Raw genomic sequence first — 18,319 nt, 5'->3', positions numbered from 1 at the left:
TGAGCCCAGGTGTGAATGGTTGTTAAGCTGTCTCGGGGGGACTCAGTACTGCACGGTAGGTGGGTGATAATTAATGTCGTAAGCCACCTCCTCTGTTCAAAGACGGCCATCCACTGTGACGTAGATGGACTATTTTACTCTTCTTTAAAACCATGTGTCTTCTCTGGCCAAGATGTTCACATTGTTGTCCTCAAAGGAATTATTTTCTCCATCAGATGTAAGTGGACAGCAAAGTCTTGACCTGAGGAGTTGTCCCTCCTGTGTTGTGCCATTCATTTATGGAGAGGTTGTTTTGTTTCCTCAATGTACAAATCTGTGCAGTCCTGGCTGCATTGAACAACATAAACTAGATGACTCTGTTTATGCCTGGGTGTTTTGTCCTTAGGGTGTTGCTGGGTTTGAAGTGAACCGTGATATGCTGTTTATTGAAGATCCTCCTGAGTTCAATGCATTATTTATTATTGCTAATGGCTATTATTGTTATTACAGTAGTCTCAGTTCTGATTACTTTATACTGTATATTAGTGTTTTCACAGTATTTTCAACACTTTTCATACGTGCAATATATTGGCTTAAATACTTATCTGCAATGTAACTATAGCTATTAAACATATCTAGTTTAGTTAAATATTCACTGTGGAATAAAACAGTAACATTTTGAATTTTTCCTATTTTAGTCTATTTTTTCGAAAGGGTGTTAGAAACCCTATGCACACATTAATTTTACTTCAACTTTCATTCAAGTGAGCATAAAAAATCCATTATCAATTTCTGTTACATAAAGTATGCAAGAATTGTTTTCACATTTGAATAACACATAACTGAAGTACTTGACAAATCTAAGTATTAAACAATTCAATGAGGCACTAATGTTATAACCTTACGATATCTGATATATAGCCAATGTTAAGGCTACAAATCATGGATTTGTCAGGTTCCTGCATTAGAAGTTAGAACAAAGACAAAAAGGCAGGTTATTTCTTCAGCAGCCTCCCTTGGGACAGCATGTTTTATTACATTTTTGCAGTGTCAAGACACATTGCAGTGGGGGAGAGAAACAATCCAATCAGTGAATAACACATGATATACACAGTTCCTTATGGGACTCTATCGCATTAAAGAGCCATGAGTTCCATTTAAGAAATGTCTAAGACATGAAATATTATTCTAGTAAGTGAAAAGATAAATCAGGATTATAGTGGATCATTTCTGCCCACATGCCAAACACTCCACATTGAATCTGGAGCACTTAGCCAAAAAAACATTTTTAGCAGAACATAATTGGGTTATTTTAAAATTCTTCCTCAATGAGACTTAATTTAGAAAGGAACATAATCAAAATATTAAGTGTAAAAAATGCAAAAATATGAACCAGAAGCTGTACATTACACATTTCTTTTGACAAACTGTCTAAACATTCAAAACATAGTATCTCTACTAGGCATCTATTATGCTTCAAAGTATGTACTTACCCAATCAGTTTTGAAAAAACAAGAGGAAAAAAAAAAACCATAAAAAACATTTTGTTTAAACCACAAAGTGAGTTGAACAACTCAAAGACAAAGTAATAAATTCACACCACACGCATTTCAAGCTTAAAAAAACTGAAACAAATCATTTAAAAAGTTAATCAAAACAGTTTGTTTTTACAAATAAACTATGTTTTTGACAAAGGGTGTAATACATCGATTTAACAACATTTGGTTAGTCAATTAAGGAGATGTGTCTGTTTGTCCAAAATTTCAACAGCTCAAAATCAAAACTCAACTTTAAATCCAAGACTTGCTAAAATGTCATTCTCAAAAACCATTCCAAACTCATCTGAAACCATATTCGGGAGCATCAGATCTCCATCAGATCTCCAATGTTAAAAGAAAAAGGACAATTCCTGACTAAAATCTTCAAAAACCATACACTTTCTCCAAAGTCCCCATGTCTCAATTATCTCTTTGCACTTGGGTTTTCAGGCTTTTCCTCTGGGTGGCTTTTCTCGTGAGCTTTCAAGGTGCGCTCACGACCAAAGCTCTTCCCGCAGGTTTGACAGGCGAAGCGGCCCACAGCGTGAGCACGTGACATGTGGGCTTCCAGCTGCTCTGGACGGGCAAAGCTCTCTTCACATTCCTCGCAGGGATGGGCTTTCCGCGGGGTGTGTTTCTCCTTCTTGTGAGCGCGAAGCTGAATCAGGCCAGGGAACATGAGGTCACACTCGGGACAGGGGTGCTGACGGGACGTGGCAGGATCTGCTTTAGGTTTCTTCTCCTTTCCCGGAGATTGACCATCATCCTCGGGACTCTTCTTATCTTCCGTTTCTGAATTTGCTGCAGCTTTAGAAGGACGACCACGCTTTGCTATACCTGCTTTTCCCTTTTCCTCTGCTGGAGGTGCTGCCTCCGACTCTGCTGTGCTGCTAGCCTTCACTGCCTCCTCAGGCACTTCTGCTTCATCCTTCTTTTTCCGCTTTCCCTTTTTCTCAGCAGCTGCCGCATCTTCAACTTTGGTAGGCCTTCCGCGTTTCTTGTTGGATGAAGCGTTGCCGTTGCATTGCTGACCTTCGGGGGACTCCTGGTGCACTATCAGCTCCGATTCTGTTTCAAAGCCCTGACCACACTTCTTACAGCGGTGGGTTTTCGAAGGGTCCTCAGGCTGTTCTGCAGTCTCTACGTCTGGGCGAGGATGTTGGGTCAGGCGATGAGTACGCAGCAGTCCAGCACTCCGGAAGGTTTCATTGCAATCTTTACATACCAACTGTTTCTCTGGACACACCTGTCTTCTATGGGCTGTGAGCTGTGAGGATGAGAAGTTAAAAAGAGACATTTAGTAAAAGCTAGAATGTTTTTAATATTTCTACTTTGGCATTCATGGTGTTACTAAGTTTGAATTCTGCCAATGCCTTCAATTTTCTAAAAATACTTTTACTTTATACTCACTTCAGAGAAGGTCTTAAAGCTCTCCTTGCAGTGAACGCATTTGAAGGGCTTGTCGTCCTTGCTGTGTGTTGGCTGGTGCTGTGTCAGTTCCTCAGATGACAGAAATGTGCGGTCACACACATAGCACGTGAACAGTGTGTTTCCCTGGGAAGACATAAACAAGAGGAGCCAAAGTTAGAACAATTCCAGAGCAAGAACTACTTCTTGAAGTGAAACCCAATTTGATCAGATTCACTTTATTCACCAAGGACAGAAACTGCATTGGTGAATAAAAAACTAACACAGTAAAAATGTATAGACAGTGAAGGGCTGCAACTAACAGCTTTATTCTTCATTAATTGAGCTGACAACTATTGTCTTGATTGATTAGTTGTTTGGTTTATAAAATGTCAGAAAATGGTGAAATGACGTCGATCAGTGTTTCAAAGCCCAAGATGATCCAATGTCTTGTTTTGTCCACAACCCAAGTATATTGAAGTTACTACTGAATTGTTGCAGCCCTAATACAGTGTGCCTTATCTTGAATACACTCACAAAATAAAACTCTAAAATTCATAATTGACTCAAAAACAAGCCACAAGTAAATGCATGAAGGGCTCTTTATGACCACATTTTTTGCATTGTAATGAAATAAACTTCACAATAATTTATAGGATAAAAGATCGCACAATTTGACAGATTGTACCTTTAACCCAGTGTGGGCAAATTAACAGAAACTAATGAGTACCTTAAACATAAGAAACCTGCTTCATTAAGTATCTGAGTACTTTCACAGAAAATTGGAAAGGGGAGAGAAGGAACAGACACTGATGACACATCAATCGGATTACGAAACATTCAGTGTCAGCATAAAGGGTTAAGAACAGATTGTGTTTATAAAAACCTGTCATAAGAAGCAGAGTAAATTATCCTATGCATATATCAGGATAGTTTCTTTTAGTTTGACACCATCGGTCACCATTTCTACTAAATTGCATGAGCTGATATTGAGAGGCTTACCTGCTGAAGCTGTTGCTTATACTCTTCCCGGTGGCTCTTCTTCATATGCCTCTCCTTGGCTTTGGCACTGCAGAACGTGATGAAGCACTGGAAACACTGCAGATTTTCATGCTGGTCTGGAAGGACAGGAGGAGATCAATGAGGTCGTACAAAGACAAAGATCATCTTTAAATTGCTTTCAGCGAAATGAGATAAAGTTGTGACCACTGTGCAACTTACAGGGCTGAACAGGGGGTGCAGGAGGTCCATTCAAAGTGATGGGTTTATATGGTTCTGCTGGTTTTTCAGGGGGAACTTCCGGAGGTGGATCTGGTAGTCCCCTTCCCATCACTATCTCCTCTATGTTCAAAATCTCAGAGTCCATCGTGATATACTGGGTGGTCTTAACAGGCACTCACAACAACCTTCCTGGATTCAATTAAACAGCGCAGAAACAAAGTCAGAATTAAAGTCCAGTTACATATCAGGTGGAAACAGCAGCAGTTTGGTTGACAGCGGTGAGATAACATTGCTATAAACCCATAAATATCGTTAAATACGCATAGAATCATGTTCAGCAGATGACACTATACAAATAATTCCCCCTACTAGTCAGGTTGAGGGAGCTGTAAAAACAAATGTGTTTGTAGAAACCACAACGTACTTAGCCTACGGGTTGTTTATCTATTAGCCCAGTTTCCCCACAGGAATCACTCAAGTTTCAGCTCATCCTGGCTAACGTTACGCTGCTGCCTTTAAGGCCGCGCGCTAAGCTAACTAGCTCCATGCAAGCCTGCAAGCATCCGACAAACACCCCGCTGATTAGAAATACTTAACGAGTCTAGATGATGAACTGGAACCGCTTTCAGAAAACAGAACTGCTTCAGTTTAATGTCTGTGCACGTAGCTAACGCTAAAAATAAAGTATCAGGCTGCCGAGCGGGCTATTGCTAGCTAGCTACCCGTTAGCGCTAACAACACTGGCTGCCATTCAAAGAGGATCGAAGACTTTTCCTGCCTTTTCACACACCAAGTTTTAACTAATATTTTGGCGCTTGCGTGCATTTGCTGTGTATCGATACGGAGTAAGTCAGTATATGTACCTATAGCAAACGAGTTAAAATACAAACACAAAATTGAGAAGACGTTCACGTTACCTCTAACCGCTCTTTGAAGGTAGTTTGACTGGGAGAGTTGACCCCACAGAAGTAGAACGCATAGATCGGACACTTCCTGGTGTATGGTTGTGGTAGCCGTTGGTACAACTAAGATGGCTGCCGCCGGAGGAGTCCTCGTTGCTAATGTTCAGACATGAAAAAACATCCAAATGTGAAATATACTGAAGGCAAAGTGTTCCGTCGCTGACACAGAGGAGCGATTTGTATCGTGCTGACTGCGGGAATAATCGTAAACCTTTAATGAAAACGAAGCGCGTGACTTCAAAAGTTCTACAGGGCCTTATGATGAAATATTCTGTTTTTAAAATATTACCACACTTGTTCGCATATTAACTGTTTACTCTAAAATCTGCTCTATTACACATCTTAACCGGACAGCTACATCGTTATAACCATGGATTTGAACTTACCCCCTTTCTATCCAGTCCGAATCTATGGTTGATCTCTGTCACGTGACCCAAAACAACTTAGTGAGATTTTGTTATTTTCAGTCAGTGCTGTAACATTTCTGTTTACCTCCCTCTGTCATAGTCCCATGCATCGTTTTATATTAAATCACCTTAATATGAAATGTTTAGACCAAAAAACACAAACTCCAACACCATTTCTAACTTATGTGCACCATTACACACTTGTTGTACCAAGCTCTGTTATTAAGCTATTAGCTCATGTCTCTGTAGAATAACATGTCTCTGTATAGTGTATGTGTGTTCTATATTTTTACATCCTATGTGTGATACTGCCTTTGTGCAATGGGACTATATATCAACTACTCTATATAAAAATGTCAGCTGTCAAAAAAGTGTATTGTGTCAACGTCTTCAAATAAAAAAAAACAAACAACAAAAACAATGCGTGTATTTCTTTCTTTTCTCTTTTATTGTTTTCTGAAATTAAATAATGTCAAATTCAAAATCCAAAACAAGCTCATTATAGAATGTGAATGAGTTCAGTTTAAAATAAATAGTAAAAAACATCGTGGTGACTTCAATGTCAAAAATCATGTATGGCTATGAGTATTTTTTTTACATTTCCTTTTGAAGGCAAATACATTTTTACACGTGCTCAATGTCATTGTAAGCCACATCACAAAGCATTTGGGTTGTTTTTTTTCTTTACAACTGCAGCACAATAATCCTACAAAAGAACAACAACACAGCAAAGGCATCATGGAAAAGTTCTAAGGACAGAGCAGATACTTAGATTTTTTGATTAGCTGGGTTTACTTACACCAAAAGCACAGTTACATTCTAGAACAACTAGAGTGCAAAATGTTGAATAATAAGGGTGCAGTAGACTGTAGTGGACACTAGTCTTTCCCCAAACTCCCTTGATTATGGAAATTTAAAAAACAGTTGTGGTTGCGAGAGATACAAAGAAAGACACAGCACTTAAGGCATAGCACTCGAGATGTTCTTTGACAGTCCCCAAAACGACACCTGCCCCCCTCTCCTTCCCCAAGCTGCTCAGGCCAGTGGCCCGAACCATCGTACCGTGTGGCTGCATCCGGCAGAGGACTTTCCTCCACCAGCTTTGGATTGGGTGTTTCATTTGTTGTATTGGCCTTCTCTGAGGGGGGTTGAGGGGGGATTGAGTCCTGGGTGTCAGAGCCGCTGGAGAGGATCAAAGCCTTGGACACCTCCAGTCTAAAGGCCATGAGAGTGAAAGGTGCAGATGCTGCACTGTGATCCTGTCTGTACAGGAGCCAGGAGTTGACCAAGGCCAGATCTGTTAGGTACCAGAGCACCGCTTGAGGCCAGCAGGTTGGGGCCGAGGCAGTGAGAGGGATGGTGTAAAGATTCAGCAGCTCTCTGTTGAGTTGAGCCGACATCTGGGCCTTCTCAAAGTTGTCAATGAGTGAAGCCATGTTCCTCTGGCCGTCCCCAGCGGTAGAAAGTATGAAGCCACAGTGTGACCTGCGTAACATCAGCTTCCCATCGGAGCTTACAAACTCATCTCCGATCTGTCCTCGGGCTCCTCCCACCCTACCCGCACCATGAACTCCAGCAACTAACAGGCGCTCGAGCATAGCAGGAGTGGAGAGTTCCTGTTTGCAAAGAAATACCATGCTACCTTTGGGGACCATTTTTTCTACAGCATCTTCTTTGCTGGCCAGACCCATTTTAAGATCCACATGTAAGAGCAAACCACTAAATCCAACTAACGTAGTACAGTGGAGAGAAGGTTTCTTATTGTGTATTTTCCCAGTCAAAGGAAGTTGATACTGGTCAACTGCATAATGACCGTCTCGTCTTAGTGACTGGCATCCCTCTTTGAAACGGCGCAATAATGGCTGAGCCTTCCACAGGGGATCAGTCTGTGTTTTTGAACTGTTCAGGTCATCTGGCGTGTCCCCTTGACCTTGCCCATCATTATGCTGAGAAATGTCACAGTGACTGCTTGAGAGATTTTTACCCTGCTGTACATTTTGAAAGTCACTGTCATGGATTCCTTCCAGAGCATTACTGTTGACTGGATCCTTCACAGGAGAAGCAAGCTTCAACCTACGAGATAGCTCCAAGAAACGGGACAGTGGCATGGTGTCAGCAATCAAGGGCACCTTAGTCAAGTCCTCCCAGTAGAGCCTCGCACTGGGAAACTGAAAAATATCAAGAAAGAAAACAAGCTTTTAGTGGTCTTTTGTCAAACTAACAGAGCCAACCTTCAAGAGAGGGCTCACAACTGAGCACAAACCTTTAAGGTTCCCATTGCAATGTGGATCCCAACAAACTGTGCAACCTCTCTGGCTGTGACAGGTCTGGGCATGTTGCTCAATTTATTTGTGCAACTGCCAATTTCTACCCAGGTATCCCAACCAAAATACTCGGAGAAGTAATCAATGGGCTCCTTTGTCCTGTTTTCTTCTATTGGTATTTGAAGCTGACTCGTTGAAGTTGGCAAACTAAGGGAGAAAATGTAAAAAAGATCATGAGCACAACACGAGTGAGAACCACATATAGTACAAAGGCTAGCACTGACCAAGGTTTTTACATATATTTCAAGTTATGATAAAACTGCAAAAAAGTAAGATGTATGGTACTTTTGAGACGTTTCATCTGGTTGACTTGTGCCGTTTGTTTGGTTCTTGTAGAAAAAGGCCATCACTTCTGCTTCTGAGTCAAGCTGAGGATCAGACAATTCAAAACCACCCACGTCCTCTTCATCTGAACTCTGGAGGAGAAACTCTTGGATGTCTGGTAGATGCTCTACCTCTGCTGAAAGATCAATTATTATATGGAGACAGGGTCTTTTTAAGTATGATGATCATTTCTCATCAATAGCTTCAGCATGTAAATTAAGAAGCTACAAATATTGGTCATTTAAAAATAGAAAAACAAACCTTGTCCATCTGGAAAGTCACTGACCCCTGGTTCTGATAATAGTCCTCTTACTCTCATTTCCTGGTAGTCAGAATGGCTCCCTTCATCTGCTGTGAAAAGATTCAACATTTAAATAGTGGTCTTCCTTTCATCTTTCATAAAAAAAGGGGGATTATAACTGGAAAAGACAATGACTCACCTAAATTACTTTCTGTTGCTTGATGTTCTGTCTGCATAGAATCAGTGGATGTCCCAGTGGTTAAGTCCCCACTGTTGGTCTGAGCAGCTCCCAGTAGCACCTCCCTCTCCTCCTCCTTCACTGGGTAGAAGATACACTGGCTGGTGTTGAATTCAGAGGTGACATGACAGTCCCTTGTTGTTTCTCCACTATCTATGACTTAAAGGACAAAGCCAAAAACATCCACCTTTGAATTCATAAAGACCTCAAAGGCTTACAGACTGTTAATGCAGAGAGAGATTTACCACCACTAAGGCTTATTTAATCATCTCCATTCAAAGCTAGAGCTAGGAGGTGATTAGCTTAGCTAAGCAAGAAGATGAGGCACTGGTTCAAAAATACACCAACCAACACCACTGTAGCTTAGTAATTGGCCTGTTTCCTTACATAGTAATGTAAAAAACAATTAATTTGTGGTTTCAAACGGGAGTAACAACAGTTTATCCATGTGCCTGGTACTTGTTTGCAGCATGTTTCCTGTTTACTTGTCAGTGACAGCAAGACTCGGGAAGTCACTGCACTCAACTGTCATCGCAAGGAACTCAACCCAAAGTATTTTACCATTGGAAAGATGGCCCTTGCAAAGTTCCTGTTTAAGACTAAAATTGTCATATTTACAGCTCTTATTGTGTACGTATTAAACAAGTGCGTTAATAAGAAATTATTGGGTGTTAGAAGGATTATTTTTAAATTCTGGGAAGAGCCAAGTCAGCTGTTTACCCTTACTTCTATTCCATGTTTACGTCTACCTGCCCAGGGACGGCAGCTGGAAAATAGCCACAAGCAAAATCTTTAGGTCTTCATGCTAAGCTAACCTTGTCACCTCCTGGCTGTAGCTCCATACATACAGTACGTCACAGACATGTGAGTGGTATTGATTTTCTTATCTAACTCCCAGAAAGAAAGAGTAATCATATTTCCCCAAATGGAGAAATGGTTCAATATAAATGTACCAACAGTGTGGGCAAACACTCACATGGACTTGAGGTGTTTTCATTGACTGGCTCCACGTTCCATCGGATGTGCCCGCTGCCCTCCTCAGCCTGAACTTCATTCAGCATGAGAGTGGTCTCCTCCTTCACCAAAACAGTCCTTATATCACGATGGTGCTGTGGCTGCACGACTGCACTCTGTCTATTTTGACAGGTGGCTGCAGGCAGCAGTGGATCTGAGATATTCTCTTCAACCTTGATCTCCTGGCTCGCAAGGACTTGTACCTCATTTTCAGCGATGCTGTCCAAACTCTACAATGAAAACAAATGTAAGTTTGCATGTTGAATTCATTATTTGTTGTTAATGCAAGCCATCTGTTGGTACAATCAGCATCTCACCTGTTGTTGATTGACCTCAGCTGTCATCAGGCAAAGCTCCTTGTCAGCAGTCGCTCTTTGTCTAGAGGGGAGTATCTTCTCAAGTATGATGCCTGGGGACTGGTCCCTGTCTTGTTCCTCTCCTCCCTGCAGCCCTCTTTTATTCATTACCTCCTCAACACTAGTGGTAACTGACTCCAGCGCAAACAGGCCTTGCACTTCAGGAGATTCCTCTAATGTAGACGTCATAGAAGCCAAAGACGAGGCAGGAGCAGTAGCTATGTTGGCCTCAACTTCAATAGTCTCTTGAACTCTTGAAGTCTTTGTCCTGTTCTCACCTGCATCATTAATTTCTGAATCAGAAGTGACAGGATTTTTTTCGTAAACTACCCGACAGTCTTCCTGGTCTTTCTCTAATTCTGTTCCTCTGACAGGATCTCCAACTGAAACTGTCTTTGATATCACGTCCCTATTTTGACGACCTGCTCCTTTTTTCCTACCCTTTGTAGAATTCCTTGCAAGAGCTACTTTCCCTCCTTTTTTCTTCTGGACTAAGATTTCTTCCTCTTCTTCTTTGATCTCAACTTCATGAGTGGAGCATGACACAGTCTGTGAAGTAAGACTCGTTTCAGTTTCATCACTTACTCGCCCAGTGATTCCACCCTTGAAATTGCAGGTTTCACTTGATTCATTTTGGGAAACAGTATCTTCATGAGAAGTTGGATCATCTCTCTCATTCTGCTCCCCAACAGTTACTAAATTTACGTCAAGAAGTAAATCCTCTTTCATGTCTTCATTCGTTGAACCCTGAACATCAGCCTCAGAGCTGGCATTCTTCTGAGTACCTTCTTCTCGCGTGTCCTTATCTGATGTCAAAAGCTCTCCTGTCTCTGAAATCTCTGTCTTACTGGTAGTATTTAAAGGATATTCAGATATGAAATTTGGAGTCTCACTGCTTTTCCTTTGATCAGATGGTGAGTGTACCTCTGGAGAGGTATGATGTTGATCATCTGTTCCTGTTTTACTTCCACCCTTATCTTCATAGGCACTCATTTCAACATCTGAAGGAGGAATGGGTAAAGATGGGGATGGAATCAAAGATGGAAAAGAAACATTTCGCTCTCTGTCATCTAATGCCATCTCTCCTATCTCAGGCTCAGTATCCCAGTCAGTAGCCGTGTTAATCACCCCAACAACCTTATCATGCTGTTTTGGAAGCTGGTAAAGATCCAAACTGGAGACACCTTCAAAGACGTTCCCATTGGTATAAGTGAGACCGGGACTCTCTACGATATGGACCATTGCCTTGTGCTTCTGCAGGGACGAGACTTCACCAAATCTTTCCCCACAGTCCTTACACTCTAAGGCACGCTTGGAATGAGAGGTTATCACACCTTCAGTCTCCACTTTCAAGGAGGCTTTTCGTTTTCTAGTGGTCTTTGTCTTGGTGGGCAGTGTCTCGGGTGGTTGACAGGGAACCTGTAGTGAGGACAACATTGAAAGCGCTTTCTGGGTTTTTTTGGGTCTTCCTCCTTTTTTCTTACCTCCTGCTGTGAGATAATTTGTAGACTCACTTGTTGGATGTTTTAGTCTGTTGTCTTTGCTCTGCTGGGACATTGTTTGGGACTCATGAGCCGTAGTGTCCTGTGTCTGGGCTGATGCCTTTGAAGTGTCCAACTTGTAAACTTTTAGCTGGGGCTGTTTATGACCTTTCAGTAAAAGTAGAGCGTCTTGTGTTGTGTTTGGGCCAGGTATGTCTGCGGAAGCTGTGTTAGTCTTTTCTTTTTCCAGTCTTGCCAGGTTTTTCTTTTGCTTCCCATCCTTTGCATTCTTAGGCTGATCTTTTTGCATTATTTTTGCTTGTTTTTGCTTTTTCAAAACAGGCGAGGCTTCAGTTTTGTTCTCACTTGTATGAGTAACACCCTTTGTCGCCACTTCTTTTTGCTTTTTCAATTTATTTTTCCTTGTATCCTCTTTGATTTGTTGGGCAGGCTCCAGTGTCGATGGTGATTTTATTTCAGCCGTAGATATCAAATGTCCTGCTTTCTTGTCCTTTTTTCCCCTCTTTTTTTTCTGCGATGGCAGTTTTTTTTCTGAGAGATTTCTTGTTGGTGTTTTACCTCTCATCACATCTTCCTGCATTGGTTGACGCTGCTGTGATGGCTTCTTCTGTTTCTTGTTTTTCTTGTCTTTGCTTTGTGGACCAAATTTAACGACAAGATGAGACTTTTTGGTTCTTTGGCGTTTGGCAGGCTGCGCATCAATTTGTAAATCATCCTTGCGTTTGGATCGCACCAGTTCTTGCATATATCCTTGAAAGATAAACGTCCTGGCTGGCTTTCTTTTCCGCACTTTCACCAGTTCTTGAGCTGACATCACATTTACAGGTAATTCTGAGATCTGTGGCACCTGCTTTGTCTCTAGTTCTGATGGAGCCTCGTCTTTAGCAGAATGGTCCTCTACTTTGGACTGGTTCTCCACCTGCTTCTGACCCTCCCTGCTATCTACAAACAATTTCTCAGATGGGTCTTGTTCAAGTGGCTCTTGTTCAGCCCTTTCCTGTGTCTCTTGTGGTGTGGCTCCTTCCATCACATGGTGAAGCTGATCCAGACTTACTGTTTGCATCTGTGAATCAACCTCTTCTTTGCGATTAGTTTTGGATTCATTTGGAGTTCGTGTAAGTGTGTCTGGTGGAACAAATGGATAAGGAGGAAGGTCCTGTTGTTCTTTACATAAAGGTGTCAGCTCCAACTCAACTGTATGTGAAAGTGGTTGGACTGACAGGCTTGTCTCCTGCTCAACTATTGCAGTCTGATATGGAGCATGATCAGTGGCTGCTACAGGAGAGGACGGGATTTCGCTTTGTGGCATAGTTTGGGATTGTTCCAGCTCGTCAGTTGGTATCAAAGCGGGGGTAAGTTCTAATATGACTGTTTGCTCAAGGTTTTGTTTGAGGATATCTTCCTCGTTCTGACAAGCCATTTGATCCATAGGATCAGACTGAATCACACCAATATCGGGCTGTTGAAGAATTTGATGCATCACCTCTTCCCCAGGTCTCTCTGTTTGCTCAGTCTGAACAAGTGTTAGCTCTATATTTTCACCTGCTGCTATCTGGGAACCTAGCTCTGAGAATGAGGGGTTTTCCAACTGTCCATCTGGGGTAATAGGTTCCAGTATAATTGTTTGTTCCATCGGATCACATGTGTTGTTTGAAGGGTCCAATTCAACTGTCTTAAATTGTCTGTTCAGTCCCATAAAATCTATTTGTGGTGGATTGAGATTCATATTCACTGGTTCTGCCAGCTGTGATATCTGTTGCACTTCCAGTGGTGGGGCATGAGGTGGCAATTGCCCCAGTATGACAACTTGGTTCACTTTCTGCACATTTCCTAAAGATTCAATAAGTCTGCGAATCTGCTCTGTGTCAATATTAGCATCAACTTTTTGCAGAGGTCCATTGGGCTCCACCTGTAGTAGTGCTGGCTGGCAAATGGATATTGGAGTTATGATGGGTGTACTTAGGGGGGCATTACTGACTGCAGCAGGCAACGCTTTGTGCTTAGTTTTCATGTGATGTAGCCGTGTCTTGGTACTCTTGAAGGTGGCCTTGCATACAGAACAAGGATACTTTGGAGAAGAACCTAAAAACAATAAAGGAAGAAAGTTATGCATTGTGGTATATTTCCTGCAAGCTGACAGATACAGTTTGTTTCCTTGAATGTTATCATGTTTAGGGATGCAACAATAAGGAATTTCAGGGCCAATGATGATAACCAATAATTATCAGTTTGTTTTGGCAGATGCCAATGCGATAACTGATGATATTAATCTTAGAATGTGCAAAATGTGAAGAGGACAACAATATTTTTAGATTCACACGTTTATTTTTCTAATACACCATTACCACTAATTAAATTCTTCTTACTAGTGAATAATTTATTGGTCCCAGATATATCATGCATCCCTAATCATTTTATGATTTTGGATCAGAAAATGGGCCAAAGAATAAGAGCCAAACTAGCAGTCATGTTTGGCTGTACAAAGGCACAGCGGTGCTTTACTCTTAATGCGAGTCTGTAGGTATAACAATATTTTTTCATCTTCATATCTTAGTTAAGTGTGTTAGCATGTTTACATTTGCTTACACACTAAGTCCAGCTGTGGATGACGGGAATGTTATTAGTTTTGCAAATATGTTGCCATGACAAGTTATGGGCTCAATAATGTGGTTAAAATTCATCTAGATATTGTGCTCAGAACCACAAATGTGAACCTCATGTCTGTGCTGGAAGAAACGGTAGGAGATCAACAAAATCATTATGATTCATTACCATGTCAATCTCTCATGGAAATCTACCGGGTAGTTGTTGAGATATTTCAGTCTGAACCAAAGTGGTGGACTTACCATCATCTTTCTTCAGTTGTGCTTTAACTGTGGTGTCTCCCCCATTTCCTTCAGCTCCCTCTGGCAAGTGTGACACCATATGTTTCTGCAGAGCTTTGGACATGGTGAACCTCTTTCCACACTCCTTGCAAACATACGGCCTCTCTCCAGTGTGTGTGCGGCGGTGATACTTCAGCAATGTCATGGTTTTGCAGGGTTTGCCACAGTCGGTGCAGGCATACCCATCCAAGCCAAAATGAATCTTTTTATGAGAGGTGAGCTCAGATGATTTGTTGAAGGCCTGGCTGCAGATTGGACACTTAAAGGGTTTCTTCTCTGTGTGGGCTTTCTGGTGGGCCATGAGCTCTGTGGAGTTTGTGAAGTGGCGGTCACAGACATAGCAAGCAAAAAGGGCATTTCTCAGTATGCTATGTTCATATTCTGCCGGGTGGCTCAACTTGAGATGACGCTCTTTGCTCTTGTGATCACTGAAGATTATGTGGCATTCTATGCACTGCAGGGAGAGCTGAGATGCTGGAGGGAAACAGGACAGGAGGGGAATTATTTTTACACATTATTTACATACATCCATATTCTTAGTATAAAGGAAAGTATTCGTAGAAAAGTATAAAGGCTTGCGCAAAGAAAAATGGAGGGTAAATATGGTGGCTTTAGAAACAGATAGGCACCTTCATAAAGTAAACACACAAAACCATTAGCAAAAGGAGACCACACCACTTCTACAACTTCCTCTTACCAGCAAGACAGGGATTGATTGATATGTTACAGATAATTTGTAATCAAGGAGACCAATGACTGATATTTGGAACCAATATACTGTACATAGGCACTAAAAATAAAATAGTGTCAACATTATCAACATTTATTTGATAACTTGAGTTACTTTGCAGATTCAGATTTTCCAGTGCTGATAGGCTATTACTTGTGACATGTAACCAATCAGATAGCATTGTGGGCGGGACATTAAGAGAGACCACAGAGTTGTGACTACAGAGACAGAATGTTGCATCAGAACCAAAGTATTGCATTTTTAAATTAATGTATTTTATCAGCAATCTGACACAAAAAAAAACACAGATACCGGGAAAAAAATGGTGAATATTGGTCCCAAAATTGTCAAAACTGGAGCTATCAAAGGGGAAGAACATGGACACCTGCAGTAAAGCCTGACCAAAACTGGACTTTTGAGGCAGACACTAGTATAGATATATGAGTTTAAAAATATGATAATAATATAGAAACCAATTGTCTTTATAAATGCATAAAGAAATAACATTTTGATGGCAGCTCTTTTAATTGGTTTATTTTGAGGAATTGTGATCACTGCTCAGGGGCAGCCCAACCAAAATATTAGTCCAGCTCTAACCTGCAGTGCTTTGTTTGGCTGCTACTGAACACCAGAAGCTATTAGTGTACAGGTTTAGCCCAACTTGATAATGTGTAAGCATGGTAAAACAAAACATCAGTATTATTTCAAAAGCACACTTCTTGTCTTGTAAAAGGAAACTGTAAAAATGAATTCCACAATAATGATTGTGCACAAGTAATTACTGCAGAAGTATTGTGTATTTAACCAAAAACAGCAGCTACTGTAGAAATCACAGTAATCATCAAACTACTGTTGAAAAACAAAGTAACCACCATGCTACTGTAAAAAAATATACAGTAACTAACACAGTAAATCGCAGTAATCACCACACTACTGTCAAAAATCACAGTAGATTTCTTACGGTGTAGTACCCATTTACTGTGCGGACCCAAGCCCCATTCAGAGGGATATAACATAGAACAACACATATACACAGTAATACTCACATGTGAGAGGCATAGCCAGATGTTTTGACATGTCCATCTTCAGAGGATCTACCATCGCCTTCTTGGAAGGAACATATTTCCTACCATCACGTACACCTTCATCCTGTTTCTTTTCCTTTTGTCCATCACACCCAGGATTTGTATTCGCATCAGGTACCGGTTCAGTGGAGGCATTTGGCTTTGAAGCAGAGTCCAGCTCCATCCCTGCAGTGTTATCTGAGGGCTCAGTCAGTGGCTCATTCTCCACTGTCTGTACGCCCGCCACACTCGCAGGTGCTTCTGCCCGCGTCCCATTTTCCTGTGGTGTGACCGGTGTGTCAGTCTCAGCAGGAGCAGCTGATTTATTCTCCACTTTTTGTGCATCTGGTTCACTTTGTGCTGGCTGAGCTTCAGTCTCGTTGTCCAGTGGTTTCTCTGTGGTTGCTGTGGTCACAGGGTTTGGCCCCTTGTTCAACTGGGTCGGACTCTGCATGGCTCCCTGCCTCTTGGCTTCTCCAGTGCCCTTTTTTTATGTGTTTCTATGAAACCAGGTGCCACAAAGAAACAGTGACTGTTAATTTCACAGGTATACCAACACATACTCACTGAACATAACAACTACACAATATCTTTGAATCATTCAAACTTACTGAACTGCTGTTTACACAAGTTGATTTTCTTGAAGGCAGTGAGCAGCAGCTTTGTTATCTACATGGCGACAGCTGGGAGACCGAAGAATGAATGGGCTTACAACATTTGTATCACAAAAGAGGACCGACGGACATGGAGGGCAGTCGTTTGGGGCTGTAGTATGACCCAAATCCAACGCTTGAATGTGTATAAACACAGTGCTGTAACATGCTGAGGATTCCCTTAAACAACACCTCCACATTAGCCACAGATACACAGATAATGGTAGCCCGGTTAGCTTAAATTCACCGATTTGCGGTAAAAATCGGGTTTTAAATGTTAGCATCTCTGGCTTGTTGCTGCGCCAAAGATGCTACCTGAGTCTCTACGTCCACTCCCTCTGGTACACAGACACTCGTATCGCTGCTGTATGATTGTAGGAGGATGTAGATTTAAGGTTACCTGGGCTCTCTCGTCCGCCCAAACATCTCCGCGTCGTTCCGCACAAAGCAAACGCACAGAGAAGCTGCAGACATCGTGACGTCACGTCGGAGAAGATGCGCAGAGGGGTCATGGGAGTTGTGGTTTTTCCGGGTCAGTCCTCCACTCGTCCAACGGGTTTGTCCACTCTGCTAAAACTACAACACAACCAGACGACAAAACACAGCCAGTAATCCTGCTTCACATTTTTTAGAATACATTTAGTGCTATATACAGCAGAAATGGGATGTTATTAACTGTTCAAGTTAATTTTTTAACAACTAAGGTCATTGTGAAAAAGTTCAGCTAATTGGTGGTGATATTGCAGCATGTGATGCTCCTCACAGGGATGGACCCATTGGAAAATCCCACCTCAACTTTTAATAATAGAACAATAATAATAATAATAATAATAATATGTCTATTTGCACACTATGATGCACCAAAAATGCTACAACTGTTGATGTTTCAATATGTTGTATTAAAATTTACATATTTAATTAGCTAAATGCCTGCTAGTGTATTGCTTAAATGTGTAACTCTTTTCTGTTATGTAATTCATCCATAACATTGAGTGTTGTAGAAACAACATTAGAATTAAAAACTGCTCAGTAAGGGAAGCTGATCAACTGTGTATAAGCTTATAATGACAGGATTATAATAATGAGATTGCGTGTAAGTCTCTTGAGCTCCATTAGCTCACTGTATTAATAACTCGGCCATTACATACAGTACAAACTCAAATTTACTAAGTGCTGATTGTGGTGGACTGATGAACCATACAATGTGAGCTTATAGCAATGACTTTGATATGAGCTGTAAAATGCATGGAAGTTCCCTCTCTTACTATGACTGTCATTCATTATTAAATATGAAGTATAACCACTTTCAAATCTGTTATTATATCTTAATTATGCTTCAGCTCCTAATATGACTGTCAATGACAAGCAAGTTAGAACATAAACATTTAACACATTCTTCAAAGAAAGAAAAGTTTTTCAAAAGGCTTTTTTTTGTTTGTTTTGATATAATTTCTAGTTTAGTTTTACTTGTTTG

General features: G+C 41.2%; 2 protein-coding genes across 7 annotated transcripts; both read right to left on the bottom strand.

The window, feature by feature from the left end:
* Nucleotides 1-974: 974 nt before the first annotated feature.
* znf576.2 (zinc finger protein 576, tandem duplicate 2) lies at nt 975-5,189 on the bottom strand. The gene is made up of 5 exons (XM_084358562.1): nt 5,063-5,189; nt 4,146-4,334; nt 3,927-4,042; nt 2,928-3,071; nt 975-2,784 (listed from the first exon to the last, which is right to left on the bottom strand). Exons 2-5 carry the CDS (start codon nt 4,288-4,290, stop codon nt 1,942-1,944), a joined length of 1,248 nt encoding a protein of 415 aa, XP_084214688.1. The 5' UTR covers nt 4,291-4,334; nt 5,063-5,189; the 3' UTR covers nt 975-1,941.
* A 746-nt stretch (nt 5,190-5,935) lies between these two features.
* znf576.1 (zinc finger protein 576, tandem duplicate 1) lies at nt 5,936-17,362 on the bottom strand. 6 transcript variants are annotated; one of them, XM_084358261.1, is made up of 11 exons: nt 17,246-17,361; nt 16,804-16,875; nt 16,175-16,692; nt 14,360-14,872; nt 9,973-13,595; nt 9,618-9,885; nt 8,603-8,800; nt 8,424-8,513; nt 8,124-8,298; nt 7,778-7,985; nt 5,936-7,682 (listed from the first exon to the last, which is right to left on the bottom strand). In XM_084358261.1, exons 3-11 carry the CDS (start codon nt 16,644-16,646, stop codon nt 6,393-6,395), a joined length of 6,837 nt encoding a protein of 2,278 aa, XP_084214387.1. In that variant the 5' UTR covers nt 16,647-16,692; nt 16,804-16,875; nt 17,246-17,361; the 3' UTR covers nt 5,936-6,392. The 6 variants fall into 6 exon arrangements, with proteins under 6 accessions (XP_084214387.1, XP_084214390.1, XP_084214391.1 ...); XM_084358264.1 differs by having other exon boundaries at nt 8,424-8,510; nt 16,804-17,362; XM_084358265.1 differs by having other exon boundaries at nt 8,124-8,295; nt 8,424-8,510; nt 16,804-17,362.
* Between the last annotated feature and the right edge of the window lie 957 nt (nt 17,363-18,319).

Source organism: Pagrus pagrus (assembly GCF_965226575.1).
Source record: "Pagrus pagrus genome assembly, chromosome: 7".
In the NCBI taxonomy this organism is placed as follows: domain Eukaryota; kingdom Metazoa; phylum Chordata; class Actinopteri; order Spariformes; family Sparidae; genus Pagrus; species Pagrus pagrus.
The sequence above is the reverse complement of the archived record's forward strand: the minus strand, read 5'-3'. Positions and strand labels throughout refer to the sequence as shown.

Excerpts from the sequence above, each read along its gene's own strand:
- znf576.2 (XM_084358562.1), bottom strand. The coding sequence starts at position 4,290 with ATGGACTCTGAGATTTTGAACATAGAGGAGATAGTGATGGGAAGGGGA. Across the intron at positions 4,043-4,145 it reads TGCACCCCCTGTTCAGCCCT|ACCAGCATGAAAATCTGCAG; the intron begins GTAAGTTGCACA and ends CTGTCCTTCCAG. Across the intron at positions 3,072-3,926 it reads ATAAGCAACAGCTTCAGCAG|GGAAACACACTGTTCACGTG; the intron begins GTAAGCCTCTCA and ends ATGTCTTCCCAG.
- znf576.1 (XM_084358260.1), bottom strand. The coding sequence starts at position 16,646 with ATGCAGAGTCCGACCCAGTTGAACAAGGGGCCAAACCCTGTGACCACA. Across the intron at positions 8,299-8,423 it reads TGACTTTCCAGATGGACAAG|CAGAGGTAGAGCATCTACCA; the intron begins GTTTGTTTTTCT and ends TTGATCTTTCAG. Across the intron at positions 7,986-8,123 it reads CCAGATGAAACGTCTCAAAA|TTTGCCAACTTCAACGAGTC; the intron begins GTACCATACATC and ends TTTCTCCCTTAG.